Raw genomic sequence first — 26269 nt, forward strand, 5'->3', positions numbered from 1 at the left:
TTGCTGAAAAAAGGATTTAATAGAAACATGTTTGTACACGGTACGCACAATCGTTCTTCTTGGCAAGCTGTGAGACGGGTGGAAGTTTCCATTCGAATAGCTGATGATTAATTCGAATAACTTTTTAACTAACAAGTAACGTAAAAAGTTCTCTATCCTCTATCCATTCGTTTATATGTCAATGTTCAACCGATGATGACCGCGGTTGCCATTCCGCGGTCAAGTAAATCGTTTCCCCTATTCACGATGGATCTAACGGTACTTCGATTTCGTGCCCATATAGATTCTCCGTTCCGAATTATAATGATTTAATTGCAACCGATCGCGCTTTTTCCCCGTGGTTTGGAAGCGTGATCGGTTTCACGGGACAGGACGAGGAGTCTCTGCTTCGTACGTGGACTCGTTAACAACGCAACTTGTAAACTCGTTACCGATTTACCTTGCATCCGATGTTCCGGGCGATTTAATGCCCTACGATGCTAATAAACCGTTTCCGCGACCGGTATACAACGTTATACAGGGTGAACCACGAAGATGTGATCAGCTTAGATTATTATACCGCTAGCCGTTTGGTCGAACATTTCTTTGGCTAGTATAACACGATTAAACGAGTGCTCTAAGATGATTGTACCAACGTTTTTTGAACCCTTTTTTTCAGACTTCTCAAAGTCATCTTCACCTTTTTATAGATAAACCTGTAATTTTTTTTACGCCCGTCTTTTAGCGGATACAGAGACGAATTCGGCAAGCGCTTTAACAAATATTTTTTTATCTTTTAAATTCTAAATGAAAAAAAAATTCAAACTTTTTTGCTACGTGCTGTCTGATCTTTGATATTACTGTTTATTAACATTACTGTCTATAGCGGTAGAATAATTTAAGACTGATCACGTTTTGTAGCCCACCCTGTATATGTATGTACACCGCCGATAATCGGTAAGAAGTTGCACGACTTCTGCAAACGGGCCATCCGGGTTTCGATCGATTAAACGGGGGCGAAGACCGACGAACCGGGTCCTGGAAGATTGAAACTCGGTTGTAGAATAGAAGGGCTTTGGAGTGAACGATCGTAGTACATATTGGGCTGGGAAAACTAGTCCGATGTCTATCCCGTCGGTTATGAAAACGCCAGTTCCGTCCTTAATACGCAGCCACCGGGTAGCAGCCGTACTTAGGTATTGGATCGTTGAGTCGCTCCCGTTATCCGGTTAATGGACGAATATTAATTTCCCTCTTTATATAGCTTGTAATTAGAGATAAACCAACGGTAGATAGGGATCGTATTGATTGAAATGATCCTCGAAAGTGGCAACTATGCAATTTTGTTGAAAACAGTAAATACACTTCTTAATCTAGACAGGACGATACTAGTAGAATATCTACATTTCTGGTGGAGAAAAAGGTTATCTATTTCGTCGTATAACTTCCCAGCCCCACCGGTCGACGAGCGAGTTATGTTTTGAGTTTTCCCTGAGAACATCCGCTTATATTCTAGTCTAGCCTGCCTATTAATAAAGATACAACTTCGAAGATACGCGGACTCGGTTCCTTTATCAAAGCGAACGATATTACCTTGAGTTGCTCGTTAATCCACACCGACCGCCCTGTTTAGTCGTAAAAAAAAAACGTTGGAAATAGCAAAAGAAATTTCTCAGATTGTTTCGATATTAATTAGTATCAGCCTGGGCACGTTTTACATTTCGAACTCGCAATCATACATACACTATTGGCCAAAAGTATAGAACCAGATCTAATAATAATCGAAAGAAGAGAAAAATATTATTCTACAAGGTTGCGTTGAAAGTAATTTCGTGAAACTGATTCTAAATGATTTTTATGTCTATCGGTTCCATAATTTTTGTTATATCGTTACGAAATAATTAGTTCCTGTTCCATCAATCATGAACTCTGGTCTCACACTTCTAGCCGTTAGTGTATATCCGTTGGAAAAAAGGAAGAAGAATCGTGAATGATGCGATTCGGGATCGACTTTCTACGAGACAAACTTTAATCACGCGGACTAAACAAGTCCCATTTAAAACGCGTTTATTGAAGAAGAAAAAACCAGAAAATAGACCGTCGTTCTATTAAAGTGTTGCGAGTTACATGGCAATCGGGGACTCTAGGAATGTAAATTATTATCGCGACGGTTTAATGAACACGCATCGATTACGTTTTATAATATGATAATCCGGATATGAAATAACGGGTGTAAACGATGATAAATTTCTGTACACGATTCCTCCCCGCTGGTAGATTACAATCAGTTAGAAACTTGGAATTTTATATGCGTACAACCCTGCCCTGTAAATTAACGTAATTAATGGCGAGATCGAACATGTCAACGAACTGTCCTGCAGCTTTTACCTTGATTTCTCGAAACTCTCGTTTCATTTCCACTGTATACACAGGGTGAGCCGCGAAATTTGATCGGCTTAGATTATTATTTTTGCCAGGGTGCGCCGTAGTTTTAAAAATCAAAAACTCAATTTTTCGATATTTTTTCACGAAAAGTAACCTATGCTTGGAATTTTTATAGTTTTATTAGCGGTAGAATAATCTAAGCTGATCACGATTCGTGATTCACACTGTATATACTGGCGGTATACCGTCGCGGTGAATCGGCGGACATATAATTGCATGCCACCGTTAGAAAGTAGTTCAGGGACATCTCGAACGAATATTAACCGTTTCAGCTGAGTTAATTCTTCGCGTTTAACGATCCAAGACGATATCATTCAACGGTCCGACTACTTTTCCGTGACGATCCGACCGCAGAGAGTCGCCAATCGCGAGTATAATCGAGGAACTCTAGCAATAACACGCTTATATGCATACATATATTAACGACGGAATCGAAGTCGCGCGCGCGTGTACCCATCATTATTGGGCATTCTTCTGTTCGGAATGAAACGAAAAAGGAAAAATAAATTCGAATTATACAGACCGTGACGGCTCGAAGGAGAGGACGCAGCGCTGTGGCACGCGACAATTTCATTCTCTATTCAGTGCGCGAGTGCGTGCCGTCAAGTTTGCGAGTAGAAGTTAAATGTGCCTACAACAGAAAGTTATTTTCCTTTAATTGACCGCGACAAACCTCACGTTTTGTTTCGGTGCATAAATCTACCTGTGTATCAAACACATGTGCACCGAGACGGACAGACAGTCGTGGAACGAGTGGACGTTGACTTATTACAAGGCTCGAGTGAACACGTTAAAATCGTAAATCGATCTGTCTAGGATGATTGAAAACGGTGATCGGTACGTGTTTTAACTGCGTTCGCGGTAAGTTGACGCGATAAATGACGCTATATTTATTACCGCGAAACAGCGCGTATGTAACACAGTTTGCCTCAACGTCCATTGATCTAAACTTGTGGTGGTAGTGGTGGTGGTAGTTGATTTTTCCCTCTTATTTTCCTCCCTGTTAGAGTAAGCAAACCAGTAGATGAACAGTTTAGACTTTAGATGATTACGGGGTTTATGTCAAGGTTTTACTTTTTTTCGAATTATTAGTTTTATTAAAAATAATTGTTTTGCACGTAAAAAATGTACAAGTTTAAAGAACAGATTAATTGTAAGTACAAAGAATTGATTTTTTTCTAGAATAAAATGATGGATATTCTACTCATAACCTGTATTACTGGTAGATAAACGGTAGCACTAGTAAATGGGCATATTGGAAGTAAATTCATCAGCATTAAATTCATTTTCTTCAATATTCTTCTCTCAGAAAGTGTATTTAGGTTACCCATTTGTTTTCAAGTTCCTTCGGTTCATAGATTTTTATTCATCGTTCCATTTTATTTACTTTTCATTTTTCTTCTCTGATTTTTGCTCTGTCTTCTTTTTTCCATTCTATTTAATTGCTAAATAAAACAAGTTCCAAGAAACTTGCATAATAAACAACACATGTTAACCTTTTCATCTTAGAAAGTCAAAGAAAAACATATATTTCAATAATGTATAAAATATTCAACTATACCTCGAGTGTTTATTAAAAAAAATAATAGTCTTGAAAAGGTTCAATTATAACCAATTATTGGTTTGTTTACCCTGTACGTACACGATGTTCTCGCTTGTAACCCAGACGCTGTTGCTGGCACGGGAACAGGTTCCCAGATCCATCTAAATGTTGAAAGAAAAAAAAATAATAATAAAAGATACGGTAACCATAAATTAGTGGATTGACTGAAAAGAAATGTGAGAAACACGCCGCGCGAATTTACGCGAGCAAACTTTCATGGCGGCGCGCAGGGCCTACATAATACAACGCGATACTACTATATTATCGTCGTCATCGGCGTAATCATTACGGTGATTATCATTCGTTAATTACCACGGAGCGTCCAATTACCAGTAGCATTTTTACATTTCTCTCTCTCTCTCTCTCACACACACACACTCGCCACGCCAGGGGAACGCTTATTTTCGATTCCGTTCACCGTTACAGTTTCAAGACAGCGTGTGCGTGCGCGCCCGCACGCCTGTGGATTCATTATTACACCTTGTGCCCCTGCGATCATTTATTTCCGTGTTTCCATGGTGAACGAAAATCGTTGAGAAACAGGGACAACAACCGAATGGATTAATTAGAAGAAAGTTTTGCTCTGTCGGTGCGACGCGACGCGACGCCTACTTTCTACCGTCGTGCAAACAGCAGCTTGTCTGTCCGTCAACCGAGATGATTTAATTAAATGTGATTACTTCAGAACCAGGCCTGTGATTATCGTCTATGTAAATCCGTGGCGTTTTTTTGCGGTTGTTAAAGACACGAACGTTTACCAGTGATTTATCGGGGGTATTCGTACGATTGAATCGTAAACGGACATTAACAACATAACGTAGATACGATTTACCCAGTGGATATACAGAGTGTTGAAAAAAACCTTCAGTATTTATATGGTACATAGGACACACTGTACTTACTGATTGTCAGTAAAAAAAACCTTAGTAAATATATAATAGGACGAAAGGTCAACCGTTTCTGAGAATTCATCGGCAATCAGTCAGTTGTCATCGACCGGTGATTGCGGACCTATTTGGTACGATGACAGCTGGGCGATTGCCGATGAAATCTTCTGTCTCATGAAATATGTATAGAAATTGAATCAAGACAATCAGAACGCGGTTCATAATCATGAATATTCTCACAGCGCATGCAATGATATAAGTCAGTACGTCAATCATGATGTTAACTTATAAAAGTGTTTATATCTCAGAAACGGTAGACATCCCGACCTATGTTTACTAAAGCTTTTTTACTCAGTACAGTGTGTCCTATGTGCCATATAAATATTGGTTCTTTTTTTCATTGAACACTCTGTATCGTGTGTGGAATACCTAGACTCGGTAGAGTTTCAATTATTTTCACGCGAAACTGAACACAAATGAATGGTGAAAATCGACCGTGAAATTGCTGGAAATGTTGAAAAAAAAGTGACTCCCTCTTCTCTTCCATCGGGGAGCATATTGTTCCAAATCGATAGACATAGCGTATTGTTCTTGCGTCGATGTAAAACGATACGACGTGAACGATCGCAGAAGCTGGGCTGCGCGCCGTTTTTACGGTGGACGTTATTCATCCCGAGAGAGTCGGCTTCCGGAAGCGTCGGCGTGGATTCCCAAGTCGAAACTGCAAGAAGCAGACGGATGATCGTTTTGCAGTAACAGAGGCGAACGGTCTGCGAACGGCCCATTAAATCGAACCGTGAACGATCGAGCGACCGGCAATGAGATAACGATTCGTTCACGCTAACTCGCCGCTACCGCCGTAAACGATTCATTGTACAAACCCGTTGCGCAACGACACCGGTGTACCCCATGTTCTCCATTGTCATATTGCCTTGGGATGCCAAATTGTAATTGACTTTGTAGGTTTATTATTACAATCGGAATTATGTAATAATGTAAACAGTCAAATTAATTTTAATTATAGCAGTTTCGAGCCCTTATTGCGCAAAATAGGGAAATATGTATAGTAAAAGAATGTTGCCTTTTAACATTTTTTTTATCATTTATTCAGTATGAAACGAAATTAAATTCACAATACTTACCGTATCATTCTGTACATAGAGAATTATCAAAAAAGGGCCTAACTACTTATCCCGAGACCGTTCCTGCATCCAAGAGTACAATTTCGCATTCTGTCACGACAGTTTCACGTCTCTGTGTACTCCATCGCCAATTTCACCCGAAAATCATTAAACGGTTGACGATTAACTATCAAAACCTACTTATAATTGGATACAAGAACACAGAACATAGAATCCATTACGTGACTCTAAGCTACGAAGATTGATCACATTTGAATACCCTCCGTTCTTCGATCTACTTGCGCTGCGACCAGAACCAAACCAAAACGGATCTTTCCCGTGTTCACCCAATGGAAATGCTAAAAAGACATCAAACTATGTAGGATCGAAGTATGCCATCCGAAAGATCGTTAAGGACCGAGAATTCGGCCAAAGTGGAACCGAATAACGATAAATCACAGTGGAGACCACCACCGGACGATCCACAGGGACCTGCAACTCGTCGCCTGGTGCTTCTCAATGTTAAACCGCGGTCACGTGGGTGTGTAAGCACGTGTATCAATGCCCCCGCGTGCGCGCGCGGTGGTTCTCCGTGCTGCATGGGAAATCAGGCTTAGGCTGGCCAGTCCGCGTGCTTGAATTTCCACCGATCGAACGTGACTTTCTGCTGACCGCATACGTAGGTACACGCGACTTCCTCTCGCCGGAGTTTGGAAAAATTTGTATCTAAATAAAAATTTCAAATAACGAATAGAAGATAAAATATTTTATTCGTTATTCGAACTTCGAACTTCGAATAACGAATAAAGATAAAGATAATCTTTTATTCAAGCAGTTATTTAAACAGTTTTTTATCTAAATAATGTCCAACTCTACCTCTGGCGCATTCCATGCCCGTTACACACGGCGACTCGATACATATGTACATATAGACGCCTGGAGTTCCTAAAGCCTCGTACACACAGCGTACAGTCGACGAGCACGATATTTTGTGTCCCCGTAAAACCATTAAATTGTAAAGGTATCCCCCGTTTCGGTAGTTCTTCAGGACCGTGCAATGTCAGTTTCGAATAGGTTCTTCTTTTGCAATATATTTCCATATCCATATTCAAATATATCCATACAAGCACTTGGAAAAAGGGTTGTAGAAATACCAAATTTTTGTATGGGAATTGTAGAAATACCAAATTTTGTGTAAGGGGGGCGACTCGTCGTGATTCGCTACACGGCGATACTCCACGATCCTTTATTCCTTTAAATCCCTCAATTATTGCTCAGAAACTTTTTGGCAAATTCAGTATATGCGACACAGCGAAGATAGTAGTATACATATAGAGTACGCTATTATTCCCGTAGCATCATTTTGGTCACGGCAAACGTGCAAAAAGACAAAAGAGGAAGATCGTTCGGGACGGTGGTCTAATAACTACGCTACCATCTGTCGTCCACCGAAGAGAATCGTACGAATTCATCGACCAACTACTCTATGGGAAGATTCACCGTGCTCACGTCCACCAGTCTCGAAGTTTCCTCCGTTCAGGCGAGTCTAATCGCGCAAGAAGCGCAGGCCTCCTTCGTCCTTCTCCAAGAGAGTAGTATAGCTACTCGCGGATCGGAGTAGAGTAGCAGCGGTTACGCGCGGAAATAAACGTTTGCCGTGCGAAACGGACGGCAATCGAAGCACGTAACGGTGCAACAGTCGTACGAGGCCCGGAGGGCATTTTATAGAGAGCTGTAAATTAGATTTCTCTGGTCCCCGTGTGGCAGGCGCTCGGCGAACGTCATTCTGGATTCTCTTCCTCTCTTTCTCTGTTCTTATTTTTTTTTCTCTCTGTTCGCCTTTCTTCCGTTCTCAAGCCGACAAGCGACAACGACGCGACACAGATCGGTGCACGCGTGTGCGCGCCTCGTCGAAAGGATACAGTTATATGCGCTTTACGGAGAGAGCGAGATGGGACCCCAGCCGGACGAGGGATCCGTTTTATAACTAGAGATTCATAACGGCACACGATCTTACAATGGACACCTAGCTGCCAGCACAAGGACAGACCGAATGGCTCCAACGGCTCGGGCAGACGGAATCGATGTTTTTCATGGAACCCACTGGGATCCTAAACCGTTGTAACGAACACATTCGAAGAGACATCAACGTGGATAGAGTGATATTTTCTATATGCGAAAACGTTTCACACCGGGTCTCTTGATGGCCAGGGCGAGGTAGTTCCGGAGAGAGACCATCAACTAAAATAACGTCTGATTTTTGTTACATACAGGATTATTAGAGATCCAGAAGTCTAAGAGATATACACACAGAGAAAGAGAAAGAGAGAGAGAGAGAGAGAGAGTAGTGTTTCCATACGTGGGGCGTACGCTCTACCGAGAGGCAATTTGAATATTTTAGGAGGCAATTAGCAAAGTTATTAACATTCGTCACCTCATCGACAACAGTTTTGTCTATGTTAATTCAATCGTACTGGGCCGAAGCTCCGGTTACTCGTCCAGCTGTGTTTTACAGAACGAAAGAGGCCTTACATTTGTCGGACGGAAACCTTGTAACTGGTCGCTGTGTGTAGGTAACTCTTTGAAGCGCGATACCATGCAAATTTCGACGGATAATGAGTTTTAAGGAAAACCACACCAGAGAGTCTCTCATCGCGATTCTGGGTCAACACAGACGTGTGTTAATAGCAAGAGACGTGGTGTTGCAGACCGGTTTTCTGGAAACGAACACCGAATACTCGTGTATACAACACGAACGATAAATATCGGAGGATAGTCCGTGGCAATTGGAAAAACTGATACGAGAGCACGATCAATTGCGACAGGGCGTTGCGGTTACGTTAAATGGAGGGTATTAGCAACATTATTCGGTACGGTTGCGTAACGGGACTCGATAATCGGACAGATAATGGCAATTAATACCACCAGGTAGTATCGGTTGAAACGCCTCGGATACTGTCTACAGGTAGAAAAACAACGTCTCGGTCGGGTAATGCCGATCCTCGTATCGACTACAACGTGAGATTTATAATATATTAACGAGAGAAGAGGCACCAGAAGGAATATATTACGGGAAATTGCGTAATTTTCTCCACCGAATCACGGTATCGGTAATGGCCGTTGTGTCGCCTCGATAGTAGCTAATTGGCGTTACGGAGTAAGACGGACAAAAAAAAATGGATTTTCAAAGTGGCAACAGAGACGTAAAGAAGCCGCGATAAATATTTCTATCGGAGGTGTTTCTGGAATTTATTAGTTCCTTTACGGGAACGGGAACGATGCATACCGTTGTTGCTGCACTCTCTCGTCACAAAAGTAACACGACCACTTCCCTTTCGGATCCGCAACTTGTCTTGCAAATCGTCCCCGAGGCGCATCGTATGGCATGGCAACATTGGCAACACGGCGACGCGCGTCGTTTCTCCTAAGGGGAAAAAATAATTATCCGGCCTGTTGGTCCCTTTTTATGGAAAACAGAGGAGGAGGTATGAGGCTTCTTCCGTTAGAATCTGTTTCTCTATCTTTCTCCATCGTGACACACGTTCGTGAAGACACACACGGGACAGGGTAGAAAGCAGTAGTTTCACGCATCTTAATGGGCTAATAACGATAATCCCCTCGGTACGGGCCATCTTCCTTGATTGACGATATCTGCCGGGGAAAAATGGTAACGCCTTCCGTCTCGCGATTCTCCAGCGAAAAAGCATTTCGTCGGCCCCTCGGGTAGAAAGTGGCGTGTCGCGTGTTCTGGTGGACAAGACGAGACTGCGGTGGCGGCGACGACCAATATGGGCGTATCCTCGTCTCTTGGTCGAGCATTAATGACTTCAATTTCCTGTGAATCCGACGGACTGGATCATTCTCTTCGAGAGTTGGATCACGGTACGACGATATACTGGGGAAAACACGAAGGGAAATCATTTTTACGATTCGACGATATCATCCAATGGATATTGGCGTTCACTTCCTATTTATCCTAAAAGTTAAATAGGGTTTTTACCCGTAAGAATTAAATTAAATTAAAATATTATTAACACTTTGATTTAAAGAAAAGTGATAACACCCATGTGTACCAAATTCTGTTTAAATTCGTCACGATGAATTTGACTCGTCATGATAAGGCAATGGGTTAAATCCAGTGTATAATCGTCATCGCGTGTCTGACTGGATGTTACAAAAGGTTAACTCCCTTGCATCGAATATAAACTATTATAGTTTTACTCGCGATTAGAATTACGTAAAGCTCCGTTCAATAGGATAGCGCCTTGGAAATCGACTTAATTGGGTCTAGAAACCAGTCACGCCACGGACACAATTCATTCAAATGTTATTCAGTATTTTTTAGCGTGACCGGCGCTGGAATGTTGACGCGAACAGCCCATTTAAGGGGCCTTTGAATAATGTTTGCATAGGCCACGATCTCACCGTGACTCGATCGCAATTGTAAATCAAATCCCGGGGCCTAAAAAGGTCCTGCTGTTCCTCGAGCGATTGATAACAAGCTTGTTTCGAACCTAACAAAGATTTAACCCTGAAAGTGTTCCACTGAATCCTGGGAACCAAAAGACGAACCTCCACGGACTCTAAAGTCCTCGAAAGAACCCCTTTCTCCCGAAGGTGTCCCCGATGAACATTATATTGATTTTACTTCTAGATTCTACATACTTCGAACTTGTATTCAGAACCTGTATCGAGAATGTATTAAAAAATTAGGAATACTGTCCACAAACAAATAAATAAACCTGATGGTCAAACATTATATGTATACATATACGTATGTTAGGGTTAACGAACCAGGAATATTCAAAAGGCTCGGACAAGATCACCGTTTTGGAATGCATAATTTATCGCGACCAGGCGAGCGTTTTACGCGGGTTCGAGCGTCGACTCGACAGCATTACCACCACCATCACCATCACAGTATTAAAAAATCCAGTTAGCGTTCTGCTCTGTGTTTAGACAGTCGACGGGGGCCCTAACCATGGGGCCTGTGGCCGTAATTCTAATCGCGTGTCTCTGTTCCGCGGGCGCGCACACCACGAACACAACGTATGATTTCGTGCGGTTGTACACGGAGGGGGCCGTCATGTTTAATGCGATAACAGCCAACAATCAGGCGAAGTCTACGCACGCGCGTATGTATATGAAAATCACCGTGGAAAGTGTTGCCCTTCCCCCCACTGCGTGGAATTGCCAGCCTCGACTGTGCGCCAAGAATTTTCTTTCGAAAGCGTTTCAACTGTCTAACAAAAGAAAAAAAACCATTCGACCAAAACGACCCGATGTTCAGTCACCGTTTTTATGCTGGAGAAATTTTTTGGAAAGCGAGAAAGGTGCCCGAGACGATAAATTCTAGCTGCGTTTGTAGACCGGATCAAGCGAAACAGGAGCAAGAAAATTTGCAATCGTATATAAACGCAACGGTATGCGGAAAAAAAAGCGTCTGAAATCGGGCAGAGATATTCCTAAGTACACAGTCGTCAAAGATATCCGCGGAGTCTGGTGATTTCACCTGGATACCACCGAGGGGATCGAAATATGGATGCACGGTGTGCATAGTACAGAGTGATACAAAAAAGTAAACGATTCATAACTACTAGGGTAGATAGTAGTGATTTAGTGAAACAATGAACTAGGAAAAAAAGAAATGATAATCCATTGTTTCCCTGATTTGATAGTTCTCGAAGCACGAAAGTCAGTTGCTTTAACCGAAAGAAAAAATTGTTTATCACTCTGACAAACATTCATTTTTCGACTTTCGTATACTACATATCTATCCTGGAAGTTATAAACCCTTTTTTGGTATCACCTTGTATATGTACACTTTCGATTCCATCTGGCAATACAGAATCGTTATCGGACCCAGTCGAATGTTTTTTTCTACCGATCACAGGAAATGTAAAGAAAACTGGGCGAATGGAAAAGGTGTCCGAACTAGAATCACACGGATGCGCGCTACTTTCGTTCGTCAGTCGGAGGAGCAAAACGCTAACTTCGCGGAGGCCTGTCCCTCCGGTTGTTTATAATCGTCAACTATGTGTTTACGACCGTCATTTTCAATCGGCCGAGCGAGCATTTACAAGACGATATTCAAATAATCGCGATCGTTGCTCGCTCGAGCGAGTCGAAGCCAACACAAGATGATCGGTGAAGATCCAATCTCACATTTATTATCCTGGGGTTGGCGGCGGTAGCCTCTCCTCGTTTCTTTCTCTACTCTTAAGCCACCACCTATCTTGTTTCGTTTCTTTTAATATTATTACATATGTCCCGACCGCGGCAGCGATTCTCAGAATATGTAATGTAATCAATACGCACAACCGTGATCCTCGTACCACCTGGATCATCCTCGAAGTGCGTGTTCATCCGTGAATCTGGGGGAGGTCATCGAGATGTTTTTCGAAAGGCAGCATACATTGAATGTATTTTATTCGGATTATTACCGTCGTGCGGAATTTCAATACTTTTCAGCGGTTATTCCCTTGGATCTTTCGTATCCTCGAGACTCTACATTTGTAGAAGCAAACCTCGAAACTTAAGAAAGTTTCGAGTTTCGAGAATTCGAAACTTTCCACTTTTTTCGTGATTCGAAATTCTTGAAAGTCAGGTTAGAATAAATATGAAATCGATTAATAAGAATTTTGAATATTCGGTGCGAGATATTTTGTGGAATGCTCGGTGATCAATTTTTCGTTTTAAGGATATAAAATATGTATAAGCAGATTGACGATCGATCGGAATTGTAGAAGTGAAGGTCGAGAGCTTGACACTGCTTTTTCAAAATTTATGTTATTGCTAAAAAAGAGAATAAATGAATATATTGTTATGTTTTGTTTAAGTATGGTTGTGTAATGAAGATTTATTGAAAACGTATCTTGACTTGTTTCTGAGGAATTCGTTTTAGGAAGATACGTTCGCAACGTTGTTACGGTTATTCATTGGCCAGATCCTAGACACGAAAAATCCTGTAGAAAGTGGAAATTACAGCGGCGTAGATGCACAACGTACCGTTGAATGTACGCGAAGATCTGAATTTGTAGATAATGGAGCGCAAAAAATGCCAACAATTACCTCCAGGCAGCGGCGTGCATTACACCGGGGCCAGCAGAAAAAAAATGACTGGGTTAATCGCAAGATTAGCCTTTTACGCCAAAGAGAGTTGTTGCCTCCGCTAATTATCATCCAGGAAAGATCTGCTCGTTCTTTTCTTGCCGGAACGCGAACACTTCTGCGCGCCATTTTGGTATCACGGGAGAATGTAACTCCGGGAGCCCCGTCGTGCTCTTCTGTTTACAGTTCACTTAATTCCGTCGATTATCGTGTTTCACGGTAACAAACCTTTTCGTTTCGATCTATATGGAAAAATCTCACGATCTTTGGCACACTAGTACTATATTTTATGACTTTTTTACTTAACGCTCTGACCCCGATAATTGCTTCAGAATGCTCGCGTAGTTTTCACCGTTTTTCGTTCACGGAAAGGAATTTAAACGTACAAGAGTAATTTCTGGATGATCGATGTCTCCAATTTGATTACTGTTACGACCATAATCCCGTTAAATCTCGTTCCGAAAGGACTTTAACCAACGACCAATCGTATTTCAAATTCACAGTGTACATTTGAATAATCCGTCTCGAGACAGAACGCCACACGTTACGCACCAGAGTCCCCAAGACATTTCGTCACATCCTCGTCGGTTATTAACGCCGCAATTAGCATTCAATGGGGGGCCCGTTAATTGCACACGAATCACTTCTCACGAAAACCGTCGTCGACAACACATGAGAGAGAGAGAGAGAGAGAGAGAGAGAGAGAGAGAGAGAGAAGAAAAGTAGAAGAAAAAACGGAAGAAGTTACGCAACACACGAGAGGGGTTTCACCTGAACGGATCCAAGCGCCTACGGTAAACATCTGTGAAAGGGTTTTTCCGCGGCAAGGGGGAATGCGAATTGACTTCTTTCCACGGTCCCTGGAAGATCAGGTATGGAAGATCAACTACACTTCCGGGCGTCGTCGGTTAGCATTCCACCGTGCCAGAGAATCTACTAGAGAGAGAGAGAGAGAGAGAGAGAGAGAGAGAGAGAGAGAGACCATAGTGGAAAAATTACCAATGGACTCGACGGTGTAGTCCGCTAATGGTCGTCAAGATCGACGATCCGATGTTTCGATCGATGCCATTTTTCAACGAGGATTCAAAGCGGGATATGTATACATATACCTACGTATACATACAATGTGTACAGGTAAACCGTGCTCGAGAGTCGTGGCGCCTCTTTGGCCGATCGCGCGCTCTCCGTTCTACTGTGCTTGATCAAATTATTATGAACAATTGGAAGTACCACTCATTTGAATTTTAATCAAAAACGGAATTATAATTTCCCATATACGTCTTACTGTATACACTGATTACTGAACATACCAAAATATAGTTGAATCGTGTATGTATTCGTTAATAAAAAAAGAACGGGTATACTTCATTATTACTGAAGTCATAATAACACCGAAAACATAAGATATATAATTTATCCATCTATTTATAATAATTTGACTGTTGTTCTCTCTTCATCCATGGAGAGGATAACCGATACACCTCGAGCAAACTGCCGACGGGAAGCATTACGAGTGCCCTTTGATGCTTACAATGTGTGCACGCCATCTCCTATGGATTCAACTCTGTACACTTCTTCCTCCAGTTCGTGCGACCTTCGCGCCGGTAATAGCCCAGAGGGAATCAAGGGAAGACTCCCATTCGCTGCCGATTGGATTTCCTTTCGCGATCTGTAATTGCTCGAAATCGCTCCACCGTGTTCTACCTCGATCTAACAGTTTCGTACGAGTCATCTTTTCGATTATATCCCATTCGACGAAATTGAAAATCTTAAGATACTTTCTACCTCCGAGTGTTCGCCGTTTCTGAAGAGAATCAGGCGATTCAGAGTAGAGAGAGATACAGAATACAGGTGCGTGTCCAAATTGGGGAATCACGCGAACCCTTATGCTTAGCCGCAAATTACGTAATTATCCCTTTTCTTCTGGCCGCCTCGAGTGAGCATTCGGTCTCTTCCATCGTTCTTTTGCATAGAAATCGCACGAGGGCGAACTAAAGAATTTAGTGGGTACGGGTATTCAGCCGTGATCCCTGAAAAATGGAAAATAATCGGTGGGGGTGGGGGGAGGTCGAAGGTAATAGCGTAATTGGGAAGATTTCGGATCAGAGGAGGGACCCTACGTAAAGAAGCAATGGGGGCTCAAAGGCGCGATCGATTCGAAGGGGAGCATTACACACTATCATAAAGACAAGCGGTGGCGATGTAGCCGAACGGAACGGCAGAAATTCCACGGTCTCGCATATCCCACTAATGGCCTGCTCGAAGATCAACGGCGCAGGCATCGACGATCAGGCGGGGGACTTTTTCCGCGGCGCGAACTCGCGGCAAAAGCTGGGGAAGAGGACACACCGCTGCGGCTCGCAACGAGTCATGGCGCCTACTCGCGCATCGCATTGCATTGCATTGCATTGCATTGCGTTTACCTATTCACGGATGGAACGTGTTTGCTTGCGTACTATTGGTGTACGTCTTGCGTACTATCGTCTTGCGTGTACGCACCAACGCAAAGGTGCCTTATTCTGCGTAATTCCACAATAGCTGGAAAGGTGTTACTCTTATGAGAACCTGTGTGCTTCATACAGATTTTTCGGTAAAGAGTCGTCGGTAAGGTTACACCCTAACAGACAGTAGACGTCCTGCCTTAGACGTAGGGAACTTCTTAGGGAGATTCTTTTCTTCTAGATTCACTAATTCGATGGAATGTCGTTTCAATACAATTTCGTACTATTTAGTTATGTGTTATTATTAACGTAGTAGTGTCTCGAGTACAGAATTCAAAATTCTGGTCGATTTCAATTTTTAGATATCGTTATCTAGGATTTTGATTTTCTATAGACTTACGCAGTCTAGTAATGGCCATTTAAGTGGGACAGGGACAGAGACCGTTGCCAGCCAATAACTGAGCTTAGTGTTCGTTGGTCGGAAAATATATGTATACATATAGAAATCAACGATGAATTGAGTAACTGCAGTCTGCAGTAAAGGTATTAACTCAGAATTCCTCCAGTGGCGAGTACAGAAGGTATACCATCACATTTTTTATTCCCAATGCTTTTTTTTACACGCGAACGACCGGAATCGCGACCAAAGATATGAAATAATTCTCACCCTAGCCGGTGAGAAAAACCACGCTCGCGGACGGAATTGAATGATTCAGTCATCGTCGAGCTGCTTCGCAACATGACCCGATTTCCAAGGAACGTTCCGCGGAACGGTGCAAGTTTGCCTGTGATCGCGAACCGTAGCGAATGCAACATTGGCACAGTAAAGAAGGTATCGCTCGACGACGTCACGACCGAACTTGGACCCGTTCGAGTCTCCGTGAATGTCATTGAACCTGACCGCAGGGCAAATACGCGTCGCGTATACTACTCTCACGGATGGATCGAATTACAGACATCCAGCACACTTTCTCCAATTTTCCGTGATTCGACGATGGTCGCCATTTGGAGAGCTGGAGAATTCTTTGAAGCATATCTAAGGTCTAAGGGGACCTATTTGGGCAACAGTCTAGAGGAGGCGACTGGTACACACGCAAGGGTAATTCTTTAAAGGACACCTAGACTCCAGGGGGACTTATGAGGCAAGAGTACCGAGGAGGGCGGCCCGGTACGTATACGCGAGGAGAGACGTGCAAAAGTGCGTGTGTGCACGCGTGACTAACCGCTCGCGCGCGCGCGGGTCATTGCCTCTGCTGTCCTCCTCGAGTAACTATCTACCTTACTCAGGCCAGTCGGCTACCTTCGCTACTACTACGTTATGCTGCGCTCGAGAGAAAGAGAGAAGAAGAGAGATCGCAGAGATCCGACGAGTATACGCGTTCGCAATCCGCGTCGTCTCCCGTATGCACTCGGCTGACGTTTCCGCGAGGCGGCCCCTCTTTGACACGCGAAGAATCATCGTGATCATTCCGCCGCCCTCCCCCCCCCCCCCCCCCCCCCCAGGATAATGGCGGGAGCACTGAAAAATGGGAGGAGGATTCATAATTTGCTTGTGGGTGGGTTATTGGATTATTGTGGAATTGGTTCCATCGAATGATCGTGGATCGCTATTCAGTATGGATCGACTCTCACTGGTCGTCGATTACATTGGATCGCGCAGCTTTGAGCAGCAATGGTTTCCCGCCGCGTAGAGCCATCCGATCGCGCAATAAATGGTGAAATGACGTTCGTTAATGATACCACCATCGAACACTTGAAAGTACCTTAAACATGCAGTTACTCGATCGGTTTTTACACGCGCACGTTTACGGTGGTCTTCCATCGGGAGCAGCCCTCCAGGTAGATAAACAATTTCCATCGCAGTGATACTATAACTTATGGATAATTATTATTAAACGCCGATTAAACGGCGTGCTACGTTTCATTGCGTCTACCACTGCGCGCGCGCACCTGCAACCACGACGTTTCCGCGGGGCGATTATCTCTGACGCGTTAATTTCGCCAATCGGAGTACCTGTAATTTGGAATTATAGCACGACTAAGAACATGATACGTTGGCCGACGTTAATCCCTGCTACATAGAGCATTTTCTATTTCGAATAAATTACATTCGATTATTTTCCTTATCTCGATTGCGATGTACATGGAATACAGAAGAAACGAAATGGACTCGAATTTTCCATGCAGATGTCTCTAGAAATTCATCGTATATCATTTACATCTATTACAAAGTTAAACGACTAGTAATTGTTTTCAATTTACCCCGACAGAGAAGTACTCGTATTTATCATTACTATCCATGTCTATTACCGATAAATTTGTCCTATTTATTCATTTCGCCAAATACAGGCTACACGATCCCTCTGTGAGGATGTATCAGCGAACGGCGCAAGGTCGCGTAAAGAAAGTGAGAAAACGCAGAAATAATTTGTTGAAACGGCGACACGACAGATGCCCACCACCGATTACCTTTCGCGAAATGGTCGCGGGCCATTGAATACCAATTTCTACCGGCTGGATTATAACATTTTAAAGTCATTATCACTGATGGCCGTACTTACAAGCGGAATTACCGCGAATCGTCCGCGATTCCGCGGGAACACCATAAAGGTCAGGACGAGCTCCGTGGCTGAAACATCGTCGGAGATATTTCTGAGATCGAGTCAGCAAGATCAAGAAGGACTAGCCACAGCCCCCTTTTCGATCAGCCAATACACGATCACACAACCCGCTCGTATCGTGACCGTGGCTGATCGTGACTCCTATTATTATCCTGACTTATCCACCACAGCACCAAAGTATACGTATACACACCCCCGCCCCCTTGTATCTTCGTGGATCACGTATAATTTTTCAGTATTACGATTTTGAATAAATTATGTGGGTGAATTATCATTGCAGTGATTATTATATTTTTTGTAAAACATATATTTTGCTATCTGATTAAATGAGTAACGTTGACTTGATGTGATAACTAGACTGCGCATTCTATGCATTCATCGTAAATGTAAATCCATGAAAGAAGACACAGAAAAAATGTTCAGGAAGGGGAGTATAAATTTTACTTCACTTTAAACCTAACGAAACATTTAATAAAGATAACGAATCTCTGACATTATTTCAATTCAGTATATTATTCTATAAAAATCTGAATTTGCATAAGAATCCGCAGTATAGTGGTAACAATCAAGATATATTAATGTTTTTCTAAAACCTATCATGGTAGTTAACCAGCCCCATGGTAGGGATTGGTAGATTTCCTGTATGGAGTATGGAGTAGGTTGACTATATGTACCTACAGTTGGTTAAGAAAATGTTATTAGCAACTTATTTCTGTAGTAATAAAATAACAGAATATCAAGAGACTTGTTTTATTATAAAATAGTAATTATCTTTTTCTCATATATTAATAATAACTACTAAAATGCGTGGAAAATCTACAAAGATTATCTGGTATAACAGCCAGACCGTGTTTCAGATGATATCTTCGTTCCAATAGAACGATCGTAAATATCTCGATTTATTAAATATCAACCTACGATAATTAAGCAGTTCGCGATGAACAGGGTTGGCTTTCGGTTCACTTTCTCAGGTGTTAATTCTTAATGGAAAATCGTAGGACAAGTACATACGAAGACACAATCTAGACAGGATACAAGCGACGTTTCCTGTTCTGTTTCCAACGAGTTGCTCGCCCCGCGACTATTAATTACAAACTCGCCCCAGCAAGCGTTACTGGTGCCCGGCCAAACAATTTTCTGGTTACTCGTCCACGTGTTTCGTATTCATTTGCATCCGATCCTCACTATGAATATTCCATCGACAACATTGTAAGATTTAATGTTCCCGGCGCCTAATCAGCCGAACAAATCCTTAATGAGGTGTGAAAGTCGTTAATTAAGAAAATTGTTATTGTAAACCCCGTCAGGCTAATTGGTACTATTTAAACGTATGGCGCATGATCAGGTGCTTCGAAGATAAGGATAAGGATACCTTGGATTATCCTCGCGACTCTAGCTTCTCGCAATAAATTGCACCTCTAAATCGTGTGTGGATAATTTGATCCAGTAATAGTCTATCGAATTTTAGGCTTTCGTGACGCGATACGAACACGGCCCGAGACGCGACGGAGCGCGAGACCTCTTCGTAGCGCTGGAGCGAAACGAGCGAGCCGAGGTACCGTTTGAAAATTCCACAGGGGGAAATTCCCCGGGAGTCGTTCCACAAACTGGACGGACACCTGACGCGTGCAACTTCCCAATTACCTGGATTGTCCCCGAACGATCTCGACGACGAAAACATACAAACTGATGTCACCGGCGCGGTATGCTGCTTTTTGTTGATCGCTGCTGAATTTCAATCAGCGAGGCGTCGAGCGATTAATTGTTGGAATCTGGTCGCAAAAACTTGTACCACCGATTTTAATGGTCCTTTTCGATTGTGATTCATCTTGTACAGCTGGGGGGACAGGCAAGAAGGGGTTAAACGGTGAACGCTGTCAAGCTTTTAGTCGATATCTTTTGCGATTCTTCGTGTCCACTTACAGAATCGGCCATGAAAATGGTATACAATCTCCTCGTATAACAAACGTCTCTTCTTCTTTATGCAGGGTGTTTCCGAAATGCTGGTACAACCAGAAAACAAGATATGATCTATGATTCGACATAGACAAATAAGTCGAAAATAGGGAATAATATTTTTTCTGTAATATTTCGTTTGTTCATTGCATTCTGTTTCTTCTTATTATCACTATGAAATTACGAACACGTGCACACGTTAGATGACTTTTGAAAATTGATTATCTTGAAAAAGAAGCACCGTACGAAAAAATGTTATTCTTGTTTTTACAATATCATCCTTAAAGGATACTGGCACATGTGTGTACGTTAATTTTTTCTTTCATTTCAGCATGATTCCAACGATGCATACAATGAATACAATTATCGCTAATGAACGCTCACTCGGAAGCTCCCTAAAAAAAAAGAAGGATATTCTATCAGTCGATTGTCATTAATATTCATAAATTTGTCATAAATATATTTTAAATACATGAAGCTGAAGAAGAAAAAAGAATAATTCTTTTCCGATCTTAACAATTTTTCCCTAAACAGGTTAATATCAATCTTTATTCTACCGAGTGTGATTAACCTATAAGTGAACGCTGATTTTCTTCGAGTTTGTAACGTATAAATGGCAAGAGCAGAAGTCTTTTCTAACAGTAGACAGACTGCTGTTACAAGGATCTTTCGACCTCGTAACTAACAATAAGAAACAACGAGAGAACGAGATAAAACTTCGGATAAGCGTACAATGCCTCTGAATGATTCGCGTTGTTCCAGGACCTCGTTCTTAACAGCTTCCGATCATTCTGTCGAATCATTCAGAGACCTCGCGTAATCTTTCAACACCGGTTCTCCTGAATACGGTGAAACGTTCTTGAAACGTTCGGATCATAATTAAAAAACTATTGATTTCTCTTTTTTTTACGTTTCAGCGAGTCCGACATGGCACCAAACGCGGAGGAGGAGCTGCTGGTGGTAAAACCATGGGGACTACAGCCGGAAAAGGTTAGTATTATGTAGCTTTAACGTACAAAAGCACCGCTATACGCCGAAAGGATCGTTGATAGGAGGGTAGCCGCTAACAGCGGTAGGGGGGAGGGAGCGAGGAAAAAAGCTAAATCGTGTAAGTTAGATGCAACCGAGACAAGAGTCGTCGCCATCGCGAGTATTCAAGCGCAGGCAGGATGTTTTCGATTAGCATATCTTTCAGCATTCAGTCAATATAGAGTGTATAGGTGTCCAGTCGGTCGTTCTTTTTTTATTTCTTGTCTCTAGTACGTCGTGAGAACCGCGCGCGTCACGTTCAGAGGTTCGATAAACGTGGGCCAGAATAGCGTTAAAGGAAGAAGACTGCGGGTAGTTAAGCACGTCGAATCAGCTTGTTTTCTATCATAATCCCCGGCAGTTCTAATCTATTTGACGTAATCGCCGCGAAAATCACCCCGTCGTATACATATATGCACACATACATATATGTACATGTACCTACCTACGATCGCTATATATTATTTTTCATTGGAATTATCGATCGACCGATGGAATCGTCAAGAACTTCTCTCTGAGACGCGTTACCAAATAAGTTCCTTTCGTTTAACAACCTGTTGTAAAGCAATCGAATTTCTTTCGAGCTGGAATTCTGTGGAATTCCCTTAATAGAGGCCATGTGCAAATGACACGATTTAACAGGCCAACTCTAATGAATAATTTGCATAATTCCTCCGAGAATACTTATGGTCTACTGCATACTAATAGATGCGATTTATGAAACACCGTTTTGTCCCGCGTTTGTATACGCACTGTCAACCGGTCGATTATGTACCTTCTCGTGTATCCGAATCATCGGAACAATCGCTCACTACTCCGGTTAATTGAGCACACACGGGTTTAATATGTCCCGACACGCGTTTAACCGTGTGCATCGGCCGGATTCATCGAATTCTGCAGCTGGTAATCGTCCCCTTCCCTGGCCGCTATTTGTACGCGTCGCGGGACTTCGAGGGTGGTAATTTGTCACGGGTCTGGGTTAATATGATTAACGCAACCAGAAAGATTCACGACGTGTGCTTCGTATTTAACCCTGAGGATCATTATTTTCGTGTGCAATTCCTGGTATTTTAATCGTTGGGAAATATCTCATTTCTTTCTGGTTGAAAGAAATCTCGACTTGTCTCCTGTGTAACGTTGGAAGATTTACTGCCCTGAATGGTTAACGAAACGTAACTTACCATTGACCAAAGGAGGACAGGTGGAAAACTTCACCTAGTCGTATGTCAAAATTGTCAATTTTACCAAGATCCGAATCCTTTCGCTTTAACACCTTGACTGCGGTGCACTTGAACGGGATATTGAGTGATATTATGTTCGAAACTGAGACGATTTTTAGGTTAAACAACGCGTTAAATAATTAAACGAATTTATCCTGCAATCTTAAGGTGACAGTAATTTGAACATCTAGCCTACATGCAATACAACCTTTGGAAAGTCAAAGGGTTAATACTGTTAATAGAAATTAGATCGAACGTGACACTCAAAGTATCCTCTTGGATATCTTGATCTTCGTGAAAACGATCGTTCTTCATGCGTGTTTCACGTTGTCGCATGATAAACGACACTCCCGGTGACAAAACGCCAGCTACTAAGTACTTATGAGATGCAAGAAAGCGTGACGTTCATGTTTATACCGTATGTAGGTTGCCCGTGAGTTTGTTTTGTTTCGCATGGATCCACCTGAACTACACATATATGTATACCTACCTCTCCCCGTTTAGCCGATGGAACATTATTTTCGTCGACAGGCCGCCTAATTACCTGCATAATTACAACGGGGTTACGTCTGGAAAACCCTTCACTCCCTAACGATTTCCTGCCCGGTAAGATCCCGTTCGTCTGGCATACCGCGATAAAACGTAGGAACGAGACATGATTGATCTGTGCACACCTCTGCGCTCTATCACGATCGCCATTAGACAATTTACGTACGTGTCCGCGATCGTCCCGGAAAGGAAGTCTAATTACTTTATCGGGTATATTCCGAAAGAAAAGGAAAAAAAGGAAGAAAACTGCGCCGTTATACGAGCTCCCTTCGTATTCATCAAACGATGATGGCCCATCAGCGTCCTCCTCTCCGTCGATACTGATAACTGAGCGAGTGATCGATCGTGACTGTCAACGACCTCGATCGTTTCGCGTTCGCGATCGCGACCAAAAGGCTACCGGGAACTCTCATCTAGGCTTCATTACCGCTCGTGACTGCTCTGTTGTGGCGTCATGTGAACTGGAAGTGGAGAATTATCGATAGTTTCTATTATCGAAAACTATTTTTAATAATGACATCTATAAAAATCGCACACAATCACACGTTGAAGATCAAACATAAAGGCAACACAACATCGACACGCTTGTGTTCTTGAATAAAAATCAGTGGTTGATATCGTAACCTACATACTTCTTTTCAAGATTTTTCACTTTCTTTGTACTCCGTTTATTTCCAACTTGCATTAACGTGCTATCCACTTTTAGCTGTTGCTTGTTTTTTTTTTCTTACAAAGATGAAGACTACATACGATTACATTTTCTATACAATTTAAAGTATCGATGGTTATGTTATGAATATCCATAATTCTCCACCTCTAAGGTGAACTGAGAAAATGCTTCGAAGTTTTTGCGGTTCTATACGCTTTTCGCCCCAGCAAGGGTAAGTGACCGCGAAATAGAAACTCGTTGTTTCTTGTTAAAAACTGACCGATTAACCGCGAAGCTGAGTGAAACCGTAGTTGGTTAGAAGCGATTCTGTTTCAAATATTCGTGGTATCCTTGATGCGGTCGATTAGAAAGCTGTTATACGACCTTCGTGGTAAATGGATCGTTAAATTCCAGACTTCGAAGAAGTCTCGATAAATCTTTCCTCAACCTACTCCCCTACCTCCTAGAAGTGTAACTTCTTCGGAGGATTCGGTGTGTTTTCGAGCGACTCGACGCATGATGCTTCTGCAATTAATCTCGAAGCGTAACCATTCGATGCTTCTGCGTTCCCATAAAATCAGAAGAAGTCCATCAGATGCTACGGGGGGGGGGGGGGGACTGGCGGTCGAGCGTTCAAATCTGTATCGCAACCTTATGGACTCGCGAGGCGACAAGCACCATAATTTCCATCGATTTATGGTTCGAAGCGCCGTGAAATTAACTTCATTCCTCCTCCCGCTCTTTCGCGTAAATATTTCCTAGTTCGACGGGTAGGTACTGTAATTCGCGCGATTCGTTCGATATGGTGTATGTACACAGGAGAATATAGTTGCAGTATCATTCGATCGATTTTCGATTCTTTTTACCGTACATTTTTTTTTTTTTTTTATTTTCTATAGTTCAAGGTTTCTGTTTCGCAGATCGATTTAGCCTGGTTCGTCTCTAGTTCACCGGTTAATATATGTCTCTGTGTACTACTTGTGCTTGATCCGCTTGACGATGTGTTCCATCTGACCGCTGAATGCGTTCTGTCTGATGCTTGTACACCTACGTAGTCTATCCGTAGTTGGTACGGATCAGTTTGTGATCGTTTTTGTGTTTTTTAATTTTTTGATTGTACAAATGCAGAGTTTTGGTTGGGTCATCCTATGAGTAACACGCAAAAAACTATTAATCTTCTATCTGTATATATTTTCTCTCATTTTTTACAAAATTTCGCCATCTCCCTACCAACATCCAGTTTTCTATCCACAAACATTAAAGAAAATTCGCATTACCTACGACCCGATACGTTGCCTGGATATGGTATTACGAGGTACAAGAAGAGGGGTTTCTTGTGTCTTCTGAGATCCCTGGAAATCATCACTTTATGGTAATAAATACCTCGTTCGAAGACAATGAATATTTTGCACATGATACATACAGCTGTCCAGGAATCTCCATTTACGACGATTTGTCAGCCATATTGATGGCTCAAGGCACAATGATCGTTGAAACCGTTGCCCACCTGCCTTTAGGTCGCAACATTCTGACGCCCTATCGGTACACACCTAACATCCCGTTAATCTATTCCCCGCGCGATACGCGTCCATTACCGACTACAATCTCTTCATTCTGTTCGCAGGAGCGATTAAGACCACCTACGTACAACGCAGAGGACTACGCCTTCGCGCTCAGACGATGGGGAAGACGTCCATTAGGAAGCATTCAAGACTCTCAAGGCACACTACCTTCGACGACCAGCTCGAGTTCCGGTTACGCTTCCGGAAGCGGCGAGATGACCTTGAGACAATTCACCTCGGTCAGCGAGCTTCTGAACAAGCTTAGATCCGACCTCAGGCTAGCCTTTCCAAGGTTGGTGAACAGTCTTCAGACATCATCATATACATATGTATATCGATCTATACACGGTGGACCAGGAAACGCCATTAGTTTAGATTATTCTACTGCTAGCTGTTCGATCGAACATTTTTTTGGATAATTAACTATCAGTGCAGATATTATAAATAGAACTAAGCAGTCGTTTCTTAACCGTTTACGCAAATGTATTGTAGTTGATGGACACCATTTTGAATTTCATTTTAATTAAGGTAAATGACATTTTTTTTTTAAGTTTCTTTGAGTTAAAAGAAAAGAAATTATTTGGTTTGATACTTACCGAATTCGTCTCAGTATCCGCTAAAAGATAGGCGTAAAGGAATTATGGTTTATTGTCTATACGAAACTGACGGTAACCTTGAAAACTCTGGAAAAAAAAGGTTGACTAAAAATTTAGTACAATCATCTTAAAAGTCTCCTTGAATCAGATTATACTGGCTAAGTAAATTTTCAATGGAACAGCTAGCAGTAGAATAATCCAATCTAATCACGTTTCGTGGTGAACTCTGTCTATCGATCTAGATATGTATATTTCGCATACCTCACGGGCCATGATGCGCTCTGAAAACGCGAAAACGCTCCTGATATCTCTACCCATTGCCGTTAATTATTAGCCATAGTCGGTAATTTCGTGAAATTTCTCCGTTGCACAATGTACTCGTGAGGAGAATGGGTATGGTACGGCGGTACGTGGAACTTCACTTTCAAAGGAAATTTAGTGGCTGAACGGAGCGGCACAATGTGGACACCCGGAAGACAGAGCACTTGATTATCCGTGAAC

At 42.4% G+C, this 26269-nt stretch overlaps 1 protein-coding gene across 1 annotated transcript in view; it reads left to right on the top strand.

Moving 5' to 3' along the window:
* The window catches only part of LOC107191851, a 45716-nt gene that overhangs the window by 5980 nt on the left and 13467 nt on the right, over positions 1–26269 (top strand). The window contains exons 3-4 of the mRNA XM_015580987.1: positions 21081–21153; positions 25235–25464. Of these exons, the coding sequence (XP_015436473.1) occupies positions 21081–21153; positions 25235–25464 (303 nt within the window). The remainder of the gene's footprint in view (positions 1–21080; positions 21154–25234; positions 25465–26269) is intronic.

The sequence above is a fragment of the Dufourea novaeangliae genome, unplaced genomic scaffold (genome assembly GCF_001272555.1).
Source record: "Dufourea novaeangliae isolate 0120121106 unplaced genomic scaffold, ASM127255v1 scaffold270, whole genome shotgun sequence".
Classification (NCBI taxonomy): domain Eukaryota; kingdom Metazoa; phylum Arthropoda; class Insecta; order Hymenoptera; family Halictidae; genus Dufourea; species Dufourea novaeangliae.